Consider the following 16125-nt stretch of genomic DNA (forward strand, 5'->3'; position numbering starts at 1 on the left):
CACTTTAACCTCATTTTAAATCACACTGTAAATATAAGAGGGCATTATGATTGAAGGAAGAGAGTGTCCTCAGTGTGTTTTAACCTGGAACATTACTGAATATATATATATATATATATATATATATATATATATATATATAAATAACAGACTATAAATAGTTGCTGGTCCATCATTCCACAGGGACATAAAAACTCAAATGCACACAAATCAACCTTCCCTGTGGCTATGGCTTCTCCTTCTTTGAGCATTTACATGTTTATGTGTGTGTGTGCTTAAATGTGTGAGTGCTTGTTTAAAACTCCCACTGTCCAGGACAGTCTGTACAGACCAGCCACATATGGCTGATGTTTGTGTTCTGGCAGTGCATTTGAGCATGTGCACATGTTTGCATCAGTGTGTACTCTTCCCCCTCACTAAAAGCATTGGGACAAATGCATGCTGCTGTAGCCCACCTGTCTCCTCTGCCCTTGGTGATGTTGACCAGCTTCTCGATGCCGCCCGTGTCGGCCAAGGCCTTGGCGTTCTCCATGTTTTTGCTGGTGACCTCGTGCAAGGTGCAACAGATGGCCGCCACCGTCTCGTCTGACAGCAGGGTGGTGTTTCCCCCGGGGAGACGATTGACCAGGTCCCTCATTGCATACTTCCCTGAGAGGGAGGAGGGGGAAGTGAGACATGCAGCTAACAAAGAAATGACATACTGTACTGCAGGTTTGTGAGCAGAAGCTTATGCACAGAGATAAGACATACAGACATGTAGTGCATTTATTTTCCCATGTTACATAATGTATAGGTGAATGTCTGCCACAGTGACCTAAACTATATTTTGTTCTTTCTATATCATGAATGATATATTCATTCTGCTCGAGACTGCAGTGAGGTAGGCAGTTTTCCTAAATGACATTGCATTATCATCACAAGGACGTCGGAGTGTGAGCATCCTACTGTTAAAAAAAGAAGAAGGATTGTTTCCCCCATCTCTCCTTCAGCAGAGCAGCCCAGCTGAAGGACCTGCATATATGCAGCACACACACACACACACACACGCTAGAGTTTAGATTCTCTGCCCGAGCACGAGCCCGAACCCCGATATTTTCTGCCGCTTTCCTTGGGCCGGGCCGGGCCCTTGATCAAGCATTTGCGTTTTTTTAATCATTACTTTATTAGCCTTATTCGGTGGGGAGAAAGCTATGCCTCTCCAGCTTCTCCCGTAGCTTTGGGTGTATGTCCTGCACTGACTTGAGTGTGAGGTAAACTGTGCTACATCGTGTCTCCCCCCATCTGCAGCACTGTTCACGGCCAGTGCGTCAGCATGCAGACCGTGGCGAAGGACAGTATTAATTAGGTGATTGAGACAAGAAATGCTATGCTCCTATATGGTTCCAGGGCTTTGATTATGTTGATGCCTTGATCTGTTACCCACACTATTTGGCTGAGGGAGCTAGGGTTGAGCTTTTTTTTTATGTTTCTTCATTTGGATCCATTTGCGATCCATTCCATTCTGAATAAACAAACAGCGCAGTTTACATGCTTCGTCCTTGTTGCATTACTGGTATTTATTAAGATAATTCTAAATAGATTTCTGTAGTTCAAACAACTCGGAATTGTAGTTGAGAACGTCAGTTATAACGGCCCACGTATTAAAAAATTGTCAGGTTTAAATCATGCTCGGGCTCATAATTACAGTTAATGTGTCGGGCCGGGCCGGGCTCGGACACAACGTGCACAGGCTCAGGTAGGGTCGGGCTTACAGGGTCGGCACACACTGCGTTTCACTGTCTTTGTGGGGACCCGTCATTGACATAATGCATTCCCTAGCCCCTTACCCTAACCTTAACCATCACAACTAAATGCCTAACCTTAACCCTTACCCTCACCCTAACCATAACCTAATTCTAACCCTAATCTTACAACCAAGTCTTAACCCTCAATGCCCTTTAAACTTATGGGGTCCAGCATTTTGGCCCCACAAAGCTGGTCGGACCCTTACTGTATTCCTGGTTTTTGGACCCACGAATGTAGTTAAACAAGAACACACACACACACACACACACAACCAAAACCACGTTAAAACAAACACAACACTGCAACTCCTCCCCCATCTGCCTACAGGTGTCACCCCTGCATTGCTGGAACGGTAACTCCTCATTCATTCCACACAGAGAGCACATAAAACTTTCTTTTCATTAAATGAGACTGTTTCATGGAACAAAAAGGTCTGGAGTGAGATGAAATGAAAAATGATAACCAGTTGTTAAAATGTTCACAAAACGTGGTTTCTGTTTCTGCGTTTGATTAAAAACACTGATTTTAATTATTAATAAATTAATTAATTAATTAAACATTGTCATGCTGTCAGTAGCTCTACTATGCAAATCATGAAACTGTTTGGGATGTCAGGTGTTGAGTACACATATGATTATATAATCAAATGTTCACAATACTGTATGCCTTGCATTGCCCATTGTGTATCAGTAACATTTCCAAAGGATCCTGCTGTATATATCTCCCTATACATCTAATAATAATAATAATAATAATAATAATCATAATAATAATAAATAATAATAATATTTCTGTACTGAGCAATTAGCAACAGCATCAATAATCTTCATATATGTGTATTTTCTTATTCAGCTCATCTGGATCCATCACAGTTTGAGAGTATGACTGACCTATGAGCTCCTTGTTCCTGACATCCAGCGCCATGTTTCTCAGAGCAGTGGCAATTGAACACACCACCCTGTCGTTATCCATCCGCAGCAGCTCCACTAGGATGGGCAGACCCTTTTCCTTACGTACTGCTGCACGAATGTATGCTGCAAACTGCACACACAGAAACACACACAAAAGGCATTAAACCTTCAAAAGGATCTAGACAACACAGGGGTAAATGGATGGTGTTGAGGTATGCATTTTAACGTGTGTGATTCTAAGTGTAAAACTGACGTCAGCTCTGACTGACACAGAGGAAGTGAGCTGTTAAATCCTTTTAAACCAGTTGAATAGATGCTTTGTCTCAGAGGATGTCACACTTAACAATGTGTACAAAAGCAAAGGAGAATGTGTGTATTTGTTTGTGTGTACATAGATACACAAACATTACTGTACCTTCCAGTTGCCGGCTGACAGGTTCTGAAGGGACCCAGCGGCGCCCTCGAGAGTGGCGGGATTTGAGCTCTCAGCCAGCAGTGTCAGGTAAGGCTTAACCACCGAGGGGTGCCATAGCATCTCTGCCCCCTTGGGAGACTTGGAGAAGCCGGGGATGGGTCCCACACCATCCCACTGAACAAACAACCACAGTGTTTAGTCAGGCTGGAATACAGGTTCTGATGCAGACTTTTTTCATTTATTTTCCAAAATTCTCTTGGAATGTGAAAAAAAAGCCTCACTAAAATTAAACCAGATGACAGTAATAGTACAACAGCTGAGAGGTATTGGTGTGACCATTCATGGGGAATTTGACCTGTTATATTGCAGCACAATGAAGTTAGATTTAGACTTTTTTCTTTTCAGAAATATGCTACTATACACAAGCACACAGCTGTGTGGTTTTTTTTGTGTGCGGTCTGTACTGTTTGCAAAATAATTTGAATACAGCTCTGAGCCTCTATTTAAAAGCACCACACTCACTGTGTCTTCCTGCAAGCTCTTTTTTTTCTTCTTTTTCTTCCTGCCCCAGCAGCTGGAATCCACCTCTTTACTGGGCGACTCGCTTCCCAGTAAGCCGTCTAGCTCCTCCCCCCCTATCTGCCGGGATGGCGGCAGCTCCAGCTCCAGACGATATGACAGGTTCCTTAGAGTGCAAATACAGTTCTCCACAATCTGATGGTGGGCAGAGGGAGAAAGGGGTTTGGGTGGGTGGTTATAGCAGCAACTTTCTAAATCACCATGACATAAACTACAATAGAATAAACTCTGTGCAGCATGCTACACTATCTACAGCCAATGTGTGGTACACAGTCCTGCTATTTGTGGCGTTACAAATCAGTTCGTTATGGGACCCAAAGGGTCTCCAGTTAGAAAGAATATCTGGACCAGAGCAAATGGATTTTAGTCCACGCTGTTTTGAGTTCTGTGCAGGCTTTGCCTCAGAGAATGTCAATGAGCATACATGTTTGACAGAATTAAGGGCCCCAGCTCCCAGGGGATGCAATCTCCACTTTACAGAAGAGCCACTTGACTTTTTATGTCTTTTACAGTGCACAGATGCGTGTCTGAGAGATCTGATTTAATTTCTGCTGCTACCATGGAAACAATTTAATATACTGCATACCAGGTCAATAAGTCTATCAGATTCTAAATATTGTGTATGTATAAGTTGTGCTTTGGATGATAATGTACATGAAATAGTTGCTGATGGATGACCTCTTATCATGTGGCAGCATGTATTCCTTCTGGCTAAGTGCGTGTGTGTATGTTTTAGTATGTACCTTGCTGTCGAAGTCAGAGGTGTTTACACAGGCTTTGATGACGTAGAGTAGTGAGTCAACCAGGCCCTCACAAACCCGCATCTGTTTTCTGGCCTCCTCACCAGCTGAACTCAGGTTCCTTTTGAAAAGCACATCACACACACACAAATAAATTAGACCTTTGATTTGGGGCTTTGCTCAACAAACAAATGAGAATACGCAAATACACAAAATGACAGCTATGTGTGTGTGTTTGTGTGTCCCACTTGAATGTACAGTATAATGTAGGTTTTGCTGTCCCCATACACCATCCATAATGCATGAAGTCAGTGTGATCTGATTGAAGTCATAATTGCCTTTGGCTGAGTAAATAAGGAACTCTCACACTGCTCTCTCACACACACACACACACACACACAAACAACCATATCTATGCATCTATGCACACACAGACACACACAGACACACACACACACACACACACACACACACACACACACACACACACACTTCAACAAATTAAAGGCTAAACTCTACATGCAGCACAATGTCTTGTCTTCAAAGGAAGACTCCCCGGGAGAGAAGCTGGAAATATTACATCTTGACTGTAATAGTCTATGAAATGATTATGAATTTGAAACAGACACAGGACAGCTCAAAATCATAGCTATTTGACTAAAACATGGACAATTACACAGTTAGTTTATGTAATTTTTCTTTTGATGTTGTACATAATAATTATTTATGACAAAATACACACCGTTCTGATACTGGTCTCTAAAATTGATTGAAGTTTTTTGTGTTTACGTTTGTGGGAGGTCACTCTAGTATTATATTTTTCTCAAAGACAACATTAACATAGCTATTTACAGAAGAGCCACACTATGAGCTCATTCCCCAGATGTAATAGCGTCAGTTGGCCACATTGGGGTGCTAGTGCCAAGTGTGCTCATCAGGTGGTTTACCTCAGGCAGCCTGTGGTGTTCCTCAGCACCAGGGAGGAGTGGAACTTCAGCTTGTGGTCGTCATCGAAGGTGGAGCTACTCCATCCAGAGTGAGGGATGATCACAGTGTTGGTCACAGTCGTTAAGGCGTCCCGAATGATTGTCATCTTGACGGCGTCACATGACGACAGGTTCCACAGCACCCCTGCAGAGACACCCGCACACAAACACAGGCATTAAGAAACAGGCATGCTGTTATGTCAGCTGTCATGTGCAGTTAGGGTAAACAAAGATACCAACAACTCAGGTTTTTAATAGCTCAGTGTGTGTGTGTGTATGTGTGGATGAGTGTGTGTGTGTGTGTGTGTGTGTGTGTGCCCACTAACAAACACACACAAACAAGCAGAGACAGGGTCACGCACACGTGAAAAATACTCTTCACAAATAAAACAACAGCTTGAGCATCAAGGCATCAGACATTCACATTAAATTTCATCTAAGTAGAATATCCTCAGGGCAAATATGATTTGCTTGAAACAGGAAAAAAAGGGAAACATTTCAAAAAGAAAGAGGACGGGGCGGAGATCCATATGGCAAAGACTCAGTCATATGAAATGAAAAATAAATAATGTAAAGGATTTTGAAATTATGCCATCCTTTCACTCAATTCAAATATACTTTTGGTAACCACTGATAATCATGCACAGTCCTGAAAGCCTTTGATGCTGCATCTGTCAAGGATTAGCCAGCATGTAGCATGTTCTTCTAATTAGATGCCTCTTGCTGCTAGGCTTATACAAAGGCACAGGCTGACTTGTGCAGGGCACCAGCACATTTGGAGGAAGCTAATGCTGCACGAGCTGGAATCTAACGGTGAAGACGCCGGGCTAAATACATTGGCTAATACTCAAAACTGCTGCTGCAACAAAACTACTCGTGCATGTATAGTATACACCACGTGCGTTAGTGTTCCAAATGGGGTTGCTTCATGACTTATACATAATATTTGTGTCCAAATAGCTACAATTTTTGCTCTACAACTTCTAACCTTGGTTTATTAATGCAGAACAAAGTACATGACCTACAGACAAGGGCAAGCTATTAAAAAGCTCTTCTTTCTTAACCTCATTTTTTATTTCCTTTCAGCACGCTGTTCTCCCTCTCTCTAATTGAACCGATGGAGACGATAATAGTCTATAATATAGCCCAGGATTCCAAATCAGAAACACTGCTGGCAAGAAGTAATTTAAATAGATGCGTCTGCCAAGCAGTGCCTCTTCTAGTCATTTAATCAACAGCCATTTCACTTACTATTATCCTTATTAGCATCAACTTGCTTTAAAACCCATTAAAATCCTGTAGTGAACTTTCATTATTTCTTATTTATTTTGACAAAATAGCAAGACAAAGCAAAGAATTAAGTCGTACTTGGCTCTGGAAAGTTAACATTCAGCATGTGCTTCTTAACAGAGCTCGCCAGCAGTGTGTGTGGGGCTGCACGACGAAAGAAAATCAGGTGGGGACAACGTCTCTGCTCTACTCAGGCAGTGGGATAAATTTCAATCAAATGGTTCTGTGTTTGCCTTTCTCACGAGATTCTCAAGACACATAAGGACTGCCCTAAAATAGGACCACTAATGCAGTGATAACACATAAATACTAACGCCTACTGACCAACTTCCTTGGCTTTTAAATCCACAATCAAACTCCACCAAGTTCCTCCACACCCACTCTAATGTCAATTTGAAGAAATGAAACTCTTCACTGCAGGATTTTAGACGTGCCCTGTGGAGGTGGTGGCATGCCGGAGAAATCAACAGGCGAATTCACTGAGGTGTGACTGACAACGCTGTCAGTGGTGCAACACCACCGGCAATAAGTCATATCTGTCAGATTGAGCAGACCTGTGTGTGTGTGTGTGTGTGTGTGTGTGTGTGTGTGTGTGTGTGTGTGTGTGCAAACAGTCCTAAACTTTCTGTTTCTGTTCTCTGCTCGTGTTCTCAGGTGCCTTGGCCTGGCTTTGAAACATCGACCCAATGTAAGCACTGTTGTGGTAGGCCAATAGCCAACTGAGAGCTAAACCAGAGAGCACGAGGAGAGAGATGGAGAGGCTTAATATTGAGATGGAGAAAAAAATAAAAAAATATATGAGGTTGATTAAAATGTTTCCTACAGCTGTTAAAGCATTGATCCAAGAGTTAAGTGGGGCTTTGATGTGTGATACAGAGAGGTATAATGTCAAAAGATCATTGATCAGAAATGAAATGGCCAGAATTGATTTATTTTTATGACTGTAGGCTAGGGGCCCGGTTTTGCAAGAAAAAGAAGTAGTTCTAATAATGTGATGTACGACCACGTCGGAAAGCAAAAGTGTTTTTAGCTGTTCCGAACGGCCACAAGGTGAAGGTGGGGTGAAAAGCTGGCTGCCATAGAGAGGGGGGAAATAATGGCACACATTTTAGTCTCTCCTGGAAGCTGTTTGACCATACGACAAGAAATTCTGATAAAGTATAATGGCGCCTAAAGGGCCCTGACACACCAAGCAAGGAGTCAGTTGGGTGTCAGCACCATTGGGCCATCATTGAGTGGTTTGTTGCTGATCGTTGCCTGTTGAGTGTACAGCACTGTTGTTGTTGTTATTGCGTTATCCGCAACCATTCACAGACAGACCCCCTGACAGAGTGCCACAGACCCCACTTTGAGAATCACTGTCTTGAGCCACAGGTCGGCATGTCGTCGACTTTGTCAGGTAGAGTGCAACTGGGTGGGCATTTACTTAATTCTGTGAAAAGCTGCTGACCATTCAAAAACCTCACAATTTATTAACCTTTCATTTTTGGGAGCTGAACTGCAAATGTCTTAATGCTGCATCGACTAAACCTCAGAGAAGCAGATTGGTGTGTACTTTTGAGGTTAGTAGGTGTTTCTTATTTCCTCCCTCATGCAGTGGAAGTCAGTGCATTGCTGCTTACAGCTATAACTAGATTTATTTTTGGATGAAAGTCAGTTTCTCATTTTTCATTTGATCAAAAGGTCTTAACCTCTCAAACAAAACAAAAACAGCAATCGATGCCAACACTGAGCAACTTCCAATTTTTTGACATGTTCATTGGATCAAAACTCTAAATAAAATATAAACAAAACACAATAACAGGATAGTATTAAAATGTGTACCCTTCAATCCATGTTTTGTTTTTAGCTTTTATTATTTATTATTGTATGTAGGTCTACAGGTTAGAGCTGTAAAAACAAGTTTTAATCTTACAGAGTTTGCCATTTTGTTAAGGTGCAGCTGAGTCCATGTTATTGAATTTGGCATGTTCACAAATGGCATCAAATACAGCACTGTGGGCAGATACCAGAAGACTCGCTGGAACTCGTAATCCCCACACCAGAATGAGAAGTTTTTGAGTTGTAAGGAATGAACACAATTACAAAAACTACAAGCTATAGTATGACTGCAGTGAAGTTACAGGTGATAATAGTACAGGAGGAAGAATAAATTAGCACTGGCTCAAGTAGGATTTTATATGTAACATGAGACCAGCAGTTTCTTGAGTTCATTGCCTAACCAAACTAGATCCAGAAATTTGTCTTTTTTGGAACACATGAGGAGTTTAGATGAGGCGGTGAGTGCAGAACAGTCAAATCAATGACTGTTTTTATTTGATAAAAAATCTTTTTCTGTAAGAACAAAGAATTATCTTTACATACACTCAGCTGTAAAGGCAACACACAGACTCTGACAAACTCAAAAAGAATTAAATCATGATTAAGAGTGTAGTTGAGTTTGCCAAAGTAAAGCCAAGATAAGAGGAGCGAAGTAATATTTAACAAAGGGTAACAAAACATTGCTTTTGTGTTTGGGGTGTCCCCAGTATTGGAGCTAATGACAGTGCAGTCTGGCCTTATGACCTGACGGGCTATTTCAGGACAGAGCAACAACCACAACAGCTGCTGGGAGGCGAGGCAGGTAAGGCAGCCGAGATCGCTTTGTGTGTCCCCCACAACATGACCTCTGACCTGGACCCGGGGGTGGCCCGTTCTTGCAGCTACTTCTAACGAAGCACAGGTGACACCTGGACCTTCCAGAAGAGTCGAGAAGAAGCCGCTGACACAATGGGAGCCCCAACTCTTCTCAAGCTAAGTTATGACACCTGGTTGGCTTCCTCACCAGCTCCGACAACACTGATGCTGCTTTCAAAAGTGTTAGAATTATATACAATATTGCCCAAACATTGCTATATAAGTAGAACGAAGCTGCCGGTGAGTAAATGATTTCTGTCTGCTCTACTTAACGTTTTAGTGTGGGATGCCCTTGTCATCAAGCTGAAAGCTCTTTATGTGGATTGTTCTCATCAGCCGTAATTAACCAGAGGTGATGCAGCGCTTTTGACCTTTTCTAATCGCTCCCCATCCTGGGGCCTGTACTACCAATTAGCTGCAGCAGGCTCTCAGGCTAGTAGATGAAAGGGGAAAACCTTAAACAGAGCTCACATTAACGCTGCTTACTCTGGCTGGGCAACACGGCTGTACAACCTTCTGAAATGTGAATGAAGGGAGCGAAATAAATTTGATTGGTTATCAGCCATTGACTCCTGTGTACTTAATTATAAAAGCAACACATTAGAAGAGAAATTATGCTCATGTGCTCTTTTAAAATGTTGATCCTTTAGGATGTGTTACGCAAAGTAAACAGACCGTTAATCAAAACAGGAAACTGAACTCCTCCCAGACTATATGCTACAGTGTGTTGTGTCCGTACGCCGACTGTATTGTTTTCCTTCGTGGGACTGCTGGACCGTAACCCGAGACCAAATTAAAGCAGGGGCTGATGTCGAGCTCAAGCAGCTGACTCAGCCACCTGGGAGCCAAATGTCTTGGCTAACTTATTTCTGTAGTGCTCCACCCTGATCCTAAAAAACATGGATTTATATACCCTGTTTGCAGAGCTTAGACAACACACAAATACAACTGAGCTACACACAACATGCAATGCAGAGAGGAGGAGACTGACAAGCAGACTTTCAGGGACAGTTGTTTTCAGACAGAGATGGAGCTAAACCTCTCTGCAGCCTAAGTAGTAAAAGAATATGAATCCTGCGGAAATTTCTTTGCATACATAAGCAGTAGTGACGGCAGTGACAGCAGTGGCAGCAACTTAAGGAAAAGCCTCCATTACTCAGTTACTACGACAATAATAATTTTAGGATAGACCCTGGTAAGCAGTCTGTTTAACTGTTTAGTCAGAGAATCTTAATTCACACCTAATCACTATGAGCAACATTGTATGGTTAACCATGACAGGCAGCATCAAGTAACCACGAGCCACATTCAAAGAGCACATCAAGAGCCATGAGCAACAAAACCAACACAGTTCTATAACAATCTCTCCTAAAATACCTCAAGGTTTGTCAGGGAAATAATTTAGCATCTTCTGCACAATGTTTCTGTCCTGCTGTAACCCTACGATAGACCTCCTAAGTGGGGACAGTGAACCAAAAACAATAACTTTCAGGCTAGACAGCTAAACAATGAGCTTAAACTTGTAACAAAGCTGTGCAGAGCCGAGGGGAGCTGCAGATTCAGGTGATAATTCTCTGTGGCACTACAGGTGCCTCCTTTCACATTGTTTTTACATTGGCATTTAATTTTGTTATAATAAAAATATCAATTATAGCTGCTTTAAGTTATTCAAAAAGCAAAACCGCCAAACATTCTCTGGTTCCAGCGTGTTAACTGTGATGATTTGCTGCTTTTAAAGTAGTGTAAGTTGAATATCTTTGGGTTTTGGACTGTTTGGAAAAAGAACGAGCAATAACAAGATGTAACTTTGAAATCGGGAAAATTGAGATGGCCACTTTCCCACTCTTTTCTGATATTTTATGGATTCAAATCATCCATAATAAAAATAATTATTAGTTGAAGCCCTGGATGACAGGAAGTGTACTTTTGCATCCTTTCATGCCAGATGGAGGAGCTTTATAGTGGATAATCGTTATGTGGAACAATGTAACAGTGGGGAGCGGGGATAAAGAGACAGTATGAACACCATATGCCCACATCCTCAAAGATGAGCGGAAAGCTCAGAATTCACCTCACAGTTTTAAACTGCAGATATATCCTCCACACATGCTGACTTACCTGTGACAAGCTCCCGCACTTCTGCATCTACAGTCTTTCTCAGCAGGCGGAGCAGAGCTGGGATACCTCCTGCGTTCCTCACAGCGATCTTGTTCTCATCCATAGCTTTCCCATATACGAGGTTCCTCAGAGCACCACAAGAGTTCTTCTGGACCTCAAGGACCTTGTGGTCTAGCAGGTCCACCAGATGTTTAATTCCTCCCAGTCGACACACCTATGGGCAATGTGAGAGAGATCAGGTGGGGAAAAGATTCTGACCACGAACAGCATTTTTTCATCTTATATACTGTGGAGAGCAAAAGCATGCATTTATTCATATGACAAGAGAATCTACACACATGGAATTTATTCATGCGGAGATACACATTATTTGGAACAGTCATGCTAATGGACCATAGGAAAAAAAAGACTAAATTAACATTTTCATCTGGCGAGAAGAATGAAACGTACTAGGAAAAGATAGCTCTATCAAAATAAGCTTTCTGCTTTTCATTGTATGGTACGAGTCATTTTGTGATATGTTGACATTTGGCATGTGGGAATAAAAAAACGCATTCTTCATCTCTGATGTCTTATTCCTCTTTCTGCTTTACGCTGATAAAAGGACAAGCTTGGCCCTATAATTTTTGAGGGATAAAAAGAGTGGAATGATGGATTCCTGTGTCTATTTTAACTGTTGCCATATGCTATGGGTGTTTTTTCATTGGCTTATGGCATGAGTGAGCAGTGCGAATGTGTCTTTGCGTCTATATGTGTGAATCTACAGTAGAGGCTTCATCCTCTGCGGACCATGAATGTTGGTACAAATGTTGTCTTAATCCTTCCTTTAATCCTTAAATTATTTCAGTCTGGACCAAAGCGGTGCACCGACAGACCCATCGACAACTCAGGTTTTTATATTTGCTGCTCTGGCCATCAGTTCTATTTGATATGATGATAATATGAAAGTAATTGCTGGGGTCTTGGAGTGGGACAAGAGCGCTAAAAGTAGGCCCTATCATGCAATAGATATTGCACCATTCCTTCTCTCTCTTCAATTGCTACTGTATATTTTTTGTAAATTCTAGTGCAGTGTTATACCGTATACTTAACAGTATTTCATTTTTATATTTCTTACTGTCATTTCTGTTTTTTATTCTTTATATGTTAAGTGAGTGTTGTACTTGAGAGCAAAGATTAGCCAGAGTCATTCTGGCAATTCCTTGTTTGTCTACGCAAACCTGGCCAATAAAGCTGATTCTGATTCAGAGAACGAGATTAGCCAGAGGATTTGGCAGATTAGCTACCACATTATTGGGTGGTAAAACTGAAGGTGAGCCATAATGTCACTAATAATCTCCCACAGCACAGGAAAGCTGCGAGCGTGCACAACGATAGCAAGTATAGAAGATCAAGCTTAAACCAGAATGCTAGTCTGTGGACTCACTGTGATAGTTTGTTTTCTCTTCCAAATTAATCTATTACCTTCCTGGAGATTTGTTTACGACTGGTCTGATCGCCAAGACACTTTTGCAAGTTGTAGCAATGTTGCTGCATTTGAGTGCAATTAAACAAATGGCTGGAATTTCCATAATAAATAATGTTATAATAAACTGCAGCTTCCATTTAAACATAAACACAATTGGCACTGATAAAAGCATAGAAGTGTGCATAATGTGTACTAATTATTGGAAGTTAAAGTGGTTGAGTACAGATGTTGACAAAGTCATTCTGATCAGATACATTATGGCATCAGTGGTACAATACCTACCTCAGACTTAACTCGACTATCGCCAAAGCACAGGTGCTGCAGGAAGGCCGCTGCGTTGGCCTGCACCGAGGGAAAGTGGTGCTGCAGCATGTGAATCACCTCTGTCAGCTCTGGGTCACGCCAGGCGAACTCCCTAAAATTACAGGTGGGATGCAAAGGTATCAGCATGACGACAGAGAGAGAGAAGTTAAGTTGTCTCCTTAAAAAACACAGACACAGTTTTCTTCATAATGAATACTTCAGCACCTCAGGGCAAACTGATAAGCCCAGGAAATGATATTCATATCCGGGTGTATATAACAATCGACTTTAGTCACACTTGGATTGGAATGCTTTTCTGTATGCAGCACACTAAGGAAAGAAGTGAGGAATGCATCGTCTCTAGACTGCTCTTGAAAAATACTAAAAAAATCTTTGCAATCTTAAGTCAATACAGAATCTTTCTACTGGCATGTTACTTATCAACATTTCTTTTTTCTTCTATATACAAAACTGGGTGACAAAAAATGAGATCACTGGTGTTTGAATTGTGTCAGATATGCAATTGCCTCACTGAGTGTGAAATATGTGGCTGGTCAAACTCCTTTAGTCTTGATTATATCACAGCACAAAGATGCATAACAAATTCTTGAATTTAAATATTGCATTTTTATATTAATAGTTAAATATTATAGTAGGAAACTTTACTCTGACTTTACTTTCTGGTGCACTCTATTCAAGTAGTTACACTACAGCAACATACACAGTTGTAAACAAAGCTCCCAATGTGCGAGGTCAGGGGGTTTACTGCAGAGGTCAACCCAATCTCTCCACGCTTACACGTGTCTGTACGACAAGAGCAGACGCAGCACTTCAGCCTATGTGAGAATCTATTGTTAAGAGGCCAGCCATAGTAGAGCCAGCTTAAAGGCTAGAGCTGCATGTTACTACCCAGGGGGCTCCCTGTTTGAATAGTAAGAGGACACCGGTGTTGACCTAGCAGAACAGGGATGCCTTGTAAGCATAAGTAGTCCCTTCGGATGACTGTTTCCTGCTACACTATGCTTGCTACTAACCACCGACTACATGTAGTAGTTTAGAAACACAGCATTACGCTAAAATGTGAGCAGTACTTACCTGGGATCTTTCTGAATGCTGTCTATAGACGGTGAGCGGGTAGCACCATCATCCACGACAACAGCCTGACGAGCACAGTTGGGATCGGAGGGCCGGTACTGTGCTGAGCGATACGGATCAGCATAGGTGGCTGCTGTGTTAAGAGCATAGTTGTTTCTTTGGTAGATCATGGTACTGCGCTGGCTGGGTGTCCGCTGGAGACTCCCCACACCTGAGGACCAAAAAAACAAAAAAGCTTCAGACAAAAAAAAAAAAAATTGGAGATTAGCAGCATTCAAACCTATTCAGCTCTGGGCATACCACTTTAAACCAAGCTGAAAATACAAACATGCGGCCGTTCCGTCAGACTCAGCATTTTCTAAAATCTGGAACCAATTGATGATGAGGATAAAACACAGCTCCCATGGCTCCACAAAGCAGAAGTCTTCTTCTTCAAGGGGCTGTTTTGTTTTTACAAGATTGTGTTTAACCAGAGGGATCCTGCTGGTTTTTCCCAGAAGACAGGAGGACTCAACATGCTCAATGATCCACAAATCTTCTCACTCCTTTGCGCCACTGTGTTCTTAGGCTAACTTTGCCAAACACAGCAGAGAGTCAACAGTAAACCATGACCTGCTCCAAAAACAGTCAGAGATACACTAGTAAAGCTGAAGCCAAACAAACATGCAGAGAAGTCATCCTTCCAGACAAGGTCCAATATTCAGCCTGACAGCATCCCGCTTCAGTCGTCTTTCCCCTGTTCATTCGCTCCAAGTCATATTATGACCTAGTTTTTTAACACAATGGGTCACAAACACAAAAATGCATAAACAAGCTTGCTTGGATTTTAGCCCTCTTTCTCACCAGAGTCACGTGATCTGTGGCAGCGTGACTGCTGCGCTGGTCAGATCACTATCAGAGCCAACAGGACTGGGCATGTGCATGCTCGTACTCCCTCCTACCAGAAACCAAGACGTCACCTTGTGGGGCTGCTCCAAAAACATAATTTCTCACATCAGTGCTCTTCTATGTTGGGCAGGAGCTCTTCCCTGCAATATGGTTATCTGACTAAACAGAGCCAAAGACATATTTCTAAGACAAATTCTAAACAACGTAGTGTAACTTTTTAACATACACAATTTGGATTCCATTTCTCATATTTTCAGCCAAGGATCAATATTTCTACTTAATATAAAAATCTTGCTCCCACTTGCACAAAAAAGTACAGTGCAAGCTTTCATAAAAAAACCAAAGAATGCACGGAAAGCCGGTGAGGGGGGAAAATGGCCCATTGAAATTTTATTTCACAACATAACAAAGAAAACTCTGGGATCAAATTGGATTTTTCTAATGAGGTAGCTCTTACAAAGACTCCATATTGAACAGCCTTTCCAGCTCCGCCCTACTCACATCTTCTCAATATAGCTGGCATAAACACAATATAGTGGCTCGTCTGGGGGCTTCTTTGCGGCATCAATAGCATTTATTAGGAAACTTATCGGTCTAAGCAGATCTCCTGTGTGCCAAGGAGAAGGCTGAATGGAGTGTGTGTGTGTGTGTGTGTGTGTGTGTGTGTGTGTGTGTGTGTGTGTGTGTGTCAGTGCAAACTAAGCATGTGTATCTGAGGCAGAAGGGATGATGAGACGAGAATGCCAACATCAGGAGTGCTGGAAGAGAGCAGACTGTGAATGTGGGTAACCAAGATGTCCACTGGCCCCTCCATCCTTCTTCTCATTCTCAGTGTGACACACGGGTAATGGACTCCTTTGTGGCAGGATGA

At 42.0% G+C, this 16125-nt stretch overlaps 1 protein-coding gene across 14 annotated transcripts in view; it reads right to left on the reverse strand.

Moving 5' to 3' along the window:
- LOC116049257 (plakophilin-4) overlaps window positions 1–16125 on the reverse strand; it is a 79908-nt gene that overhangs the window by 5289 nt on the left and 58494 nt on the right. For all 14 annotated transcript variants that reach the window (XM_031298829.2, XM_031298797.2, XM_036004555.1 and 11 more), the window contains 9 exons: window positions 14367–14577; window positions 13251–13383; window positions 11501–11714; window positions 5378–5561; window positions 4434–4551; window positions 3634–3825; window positions 3112–3285; window positions 2676–2826; window positions 456–648 (listed from right to left, as the gene is read on the reverse strand). In XM_031298829.2, the coding sequence (XP_031154689.1) occupies window positions 456–648; window positions 2676–2826; window positions 3112–3285; window positions 3634–3825; window positions 4434–4551; window positions 5378–5561; window positions 11501–11714; window positions 13251–13383; window positions 14367–14577 (1570 nt within the window). The remainder of the gene's footprint in view (window positions 1–455; window positions 649–2675; window positions 2827–3111; window positions 3286–3633; window positions 3826–4433; window positions 4552–5377; window positions 5562–11500; window positions 11715–13250; window positions 13384–14366; window positions 14578–16125) is intronic.

This window comes from Sander lucioperca, chromosome 8 (genome assembly GCF_008315115.2).
Source record: "Sander lucioperca isolate FBNREF2018 chromosome 8, SLUC_FBN_1.2, whole genome shotgun sequence".
NCBI lineage: Eukaryota > Metazoa > Chordata > Actinopteri > Perciformes > Percidae > Sander > Sander lucioperca.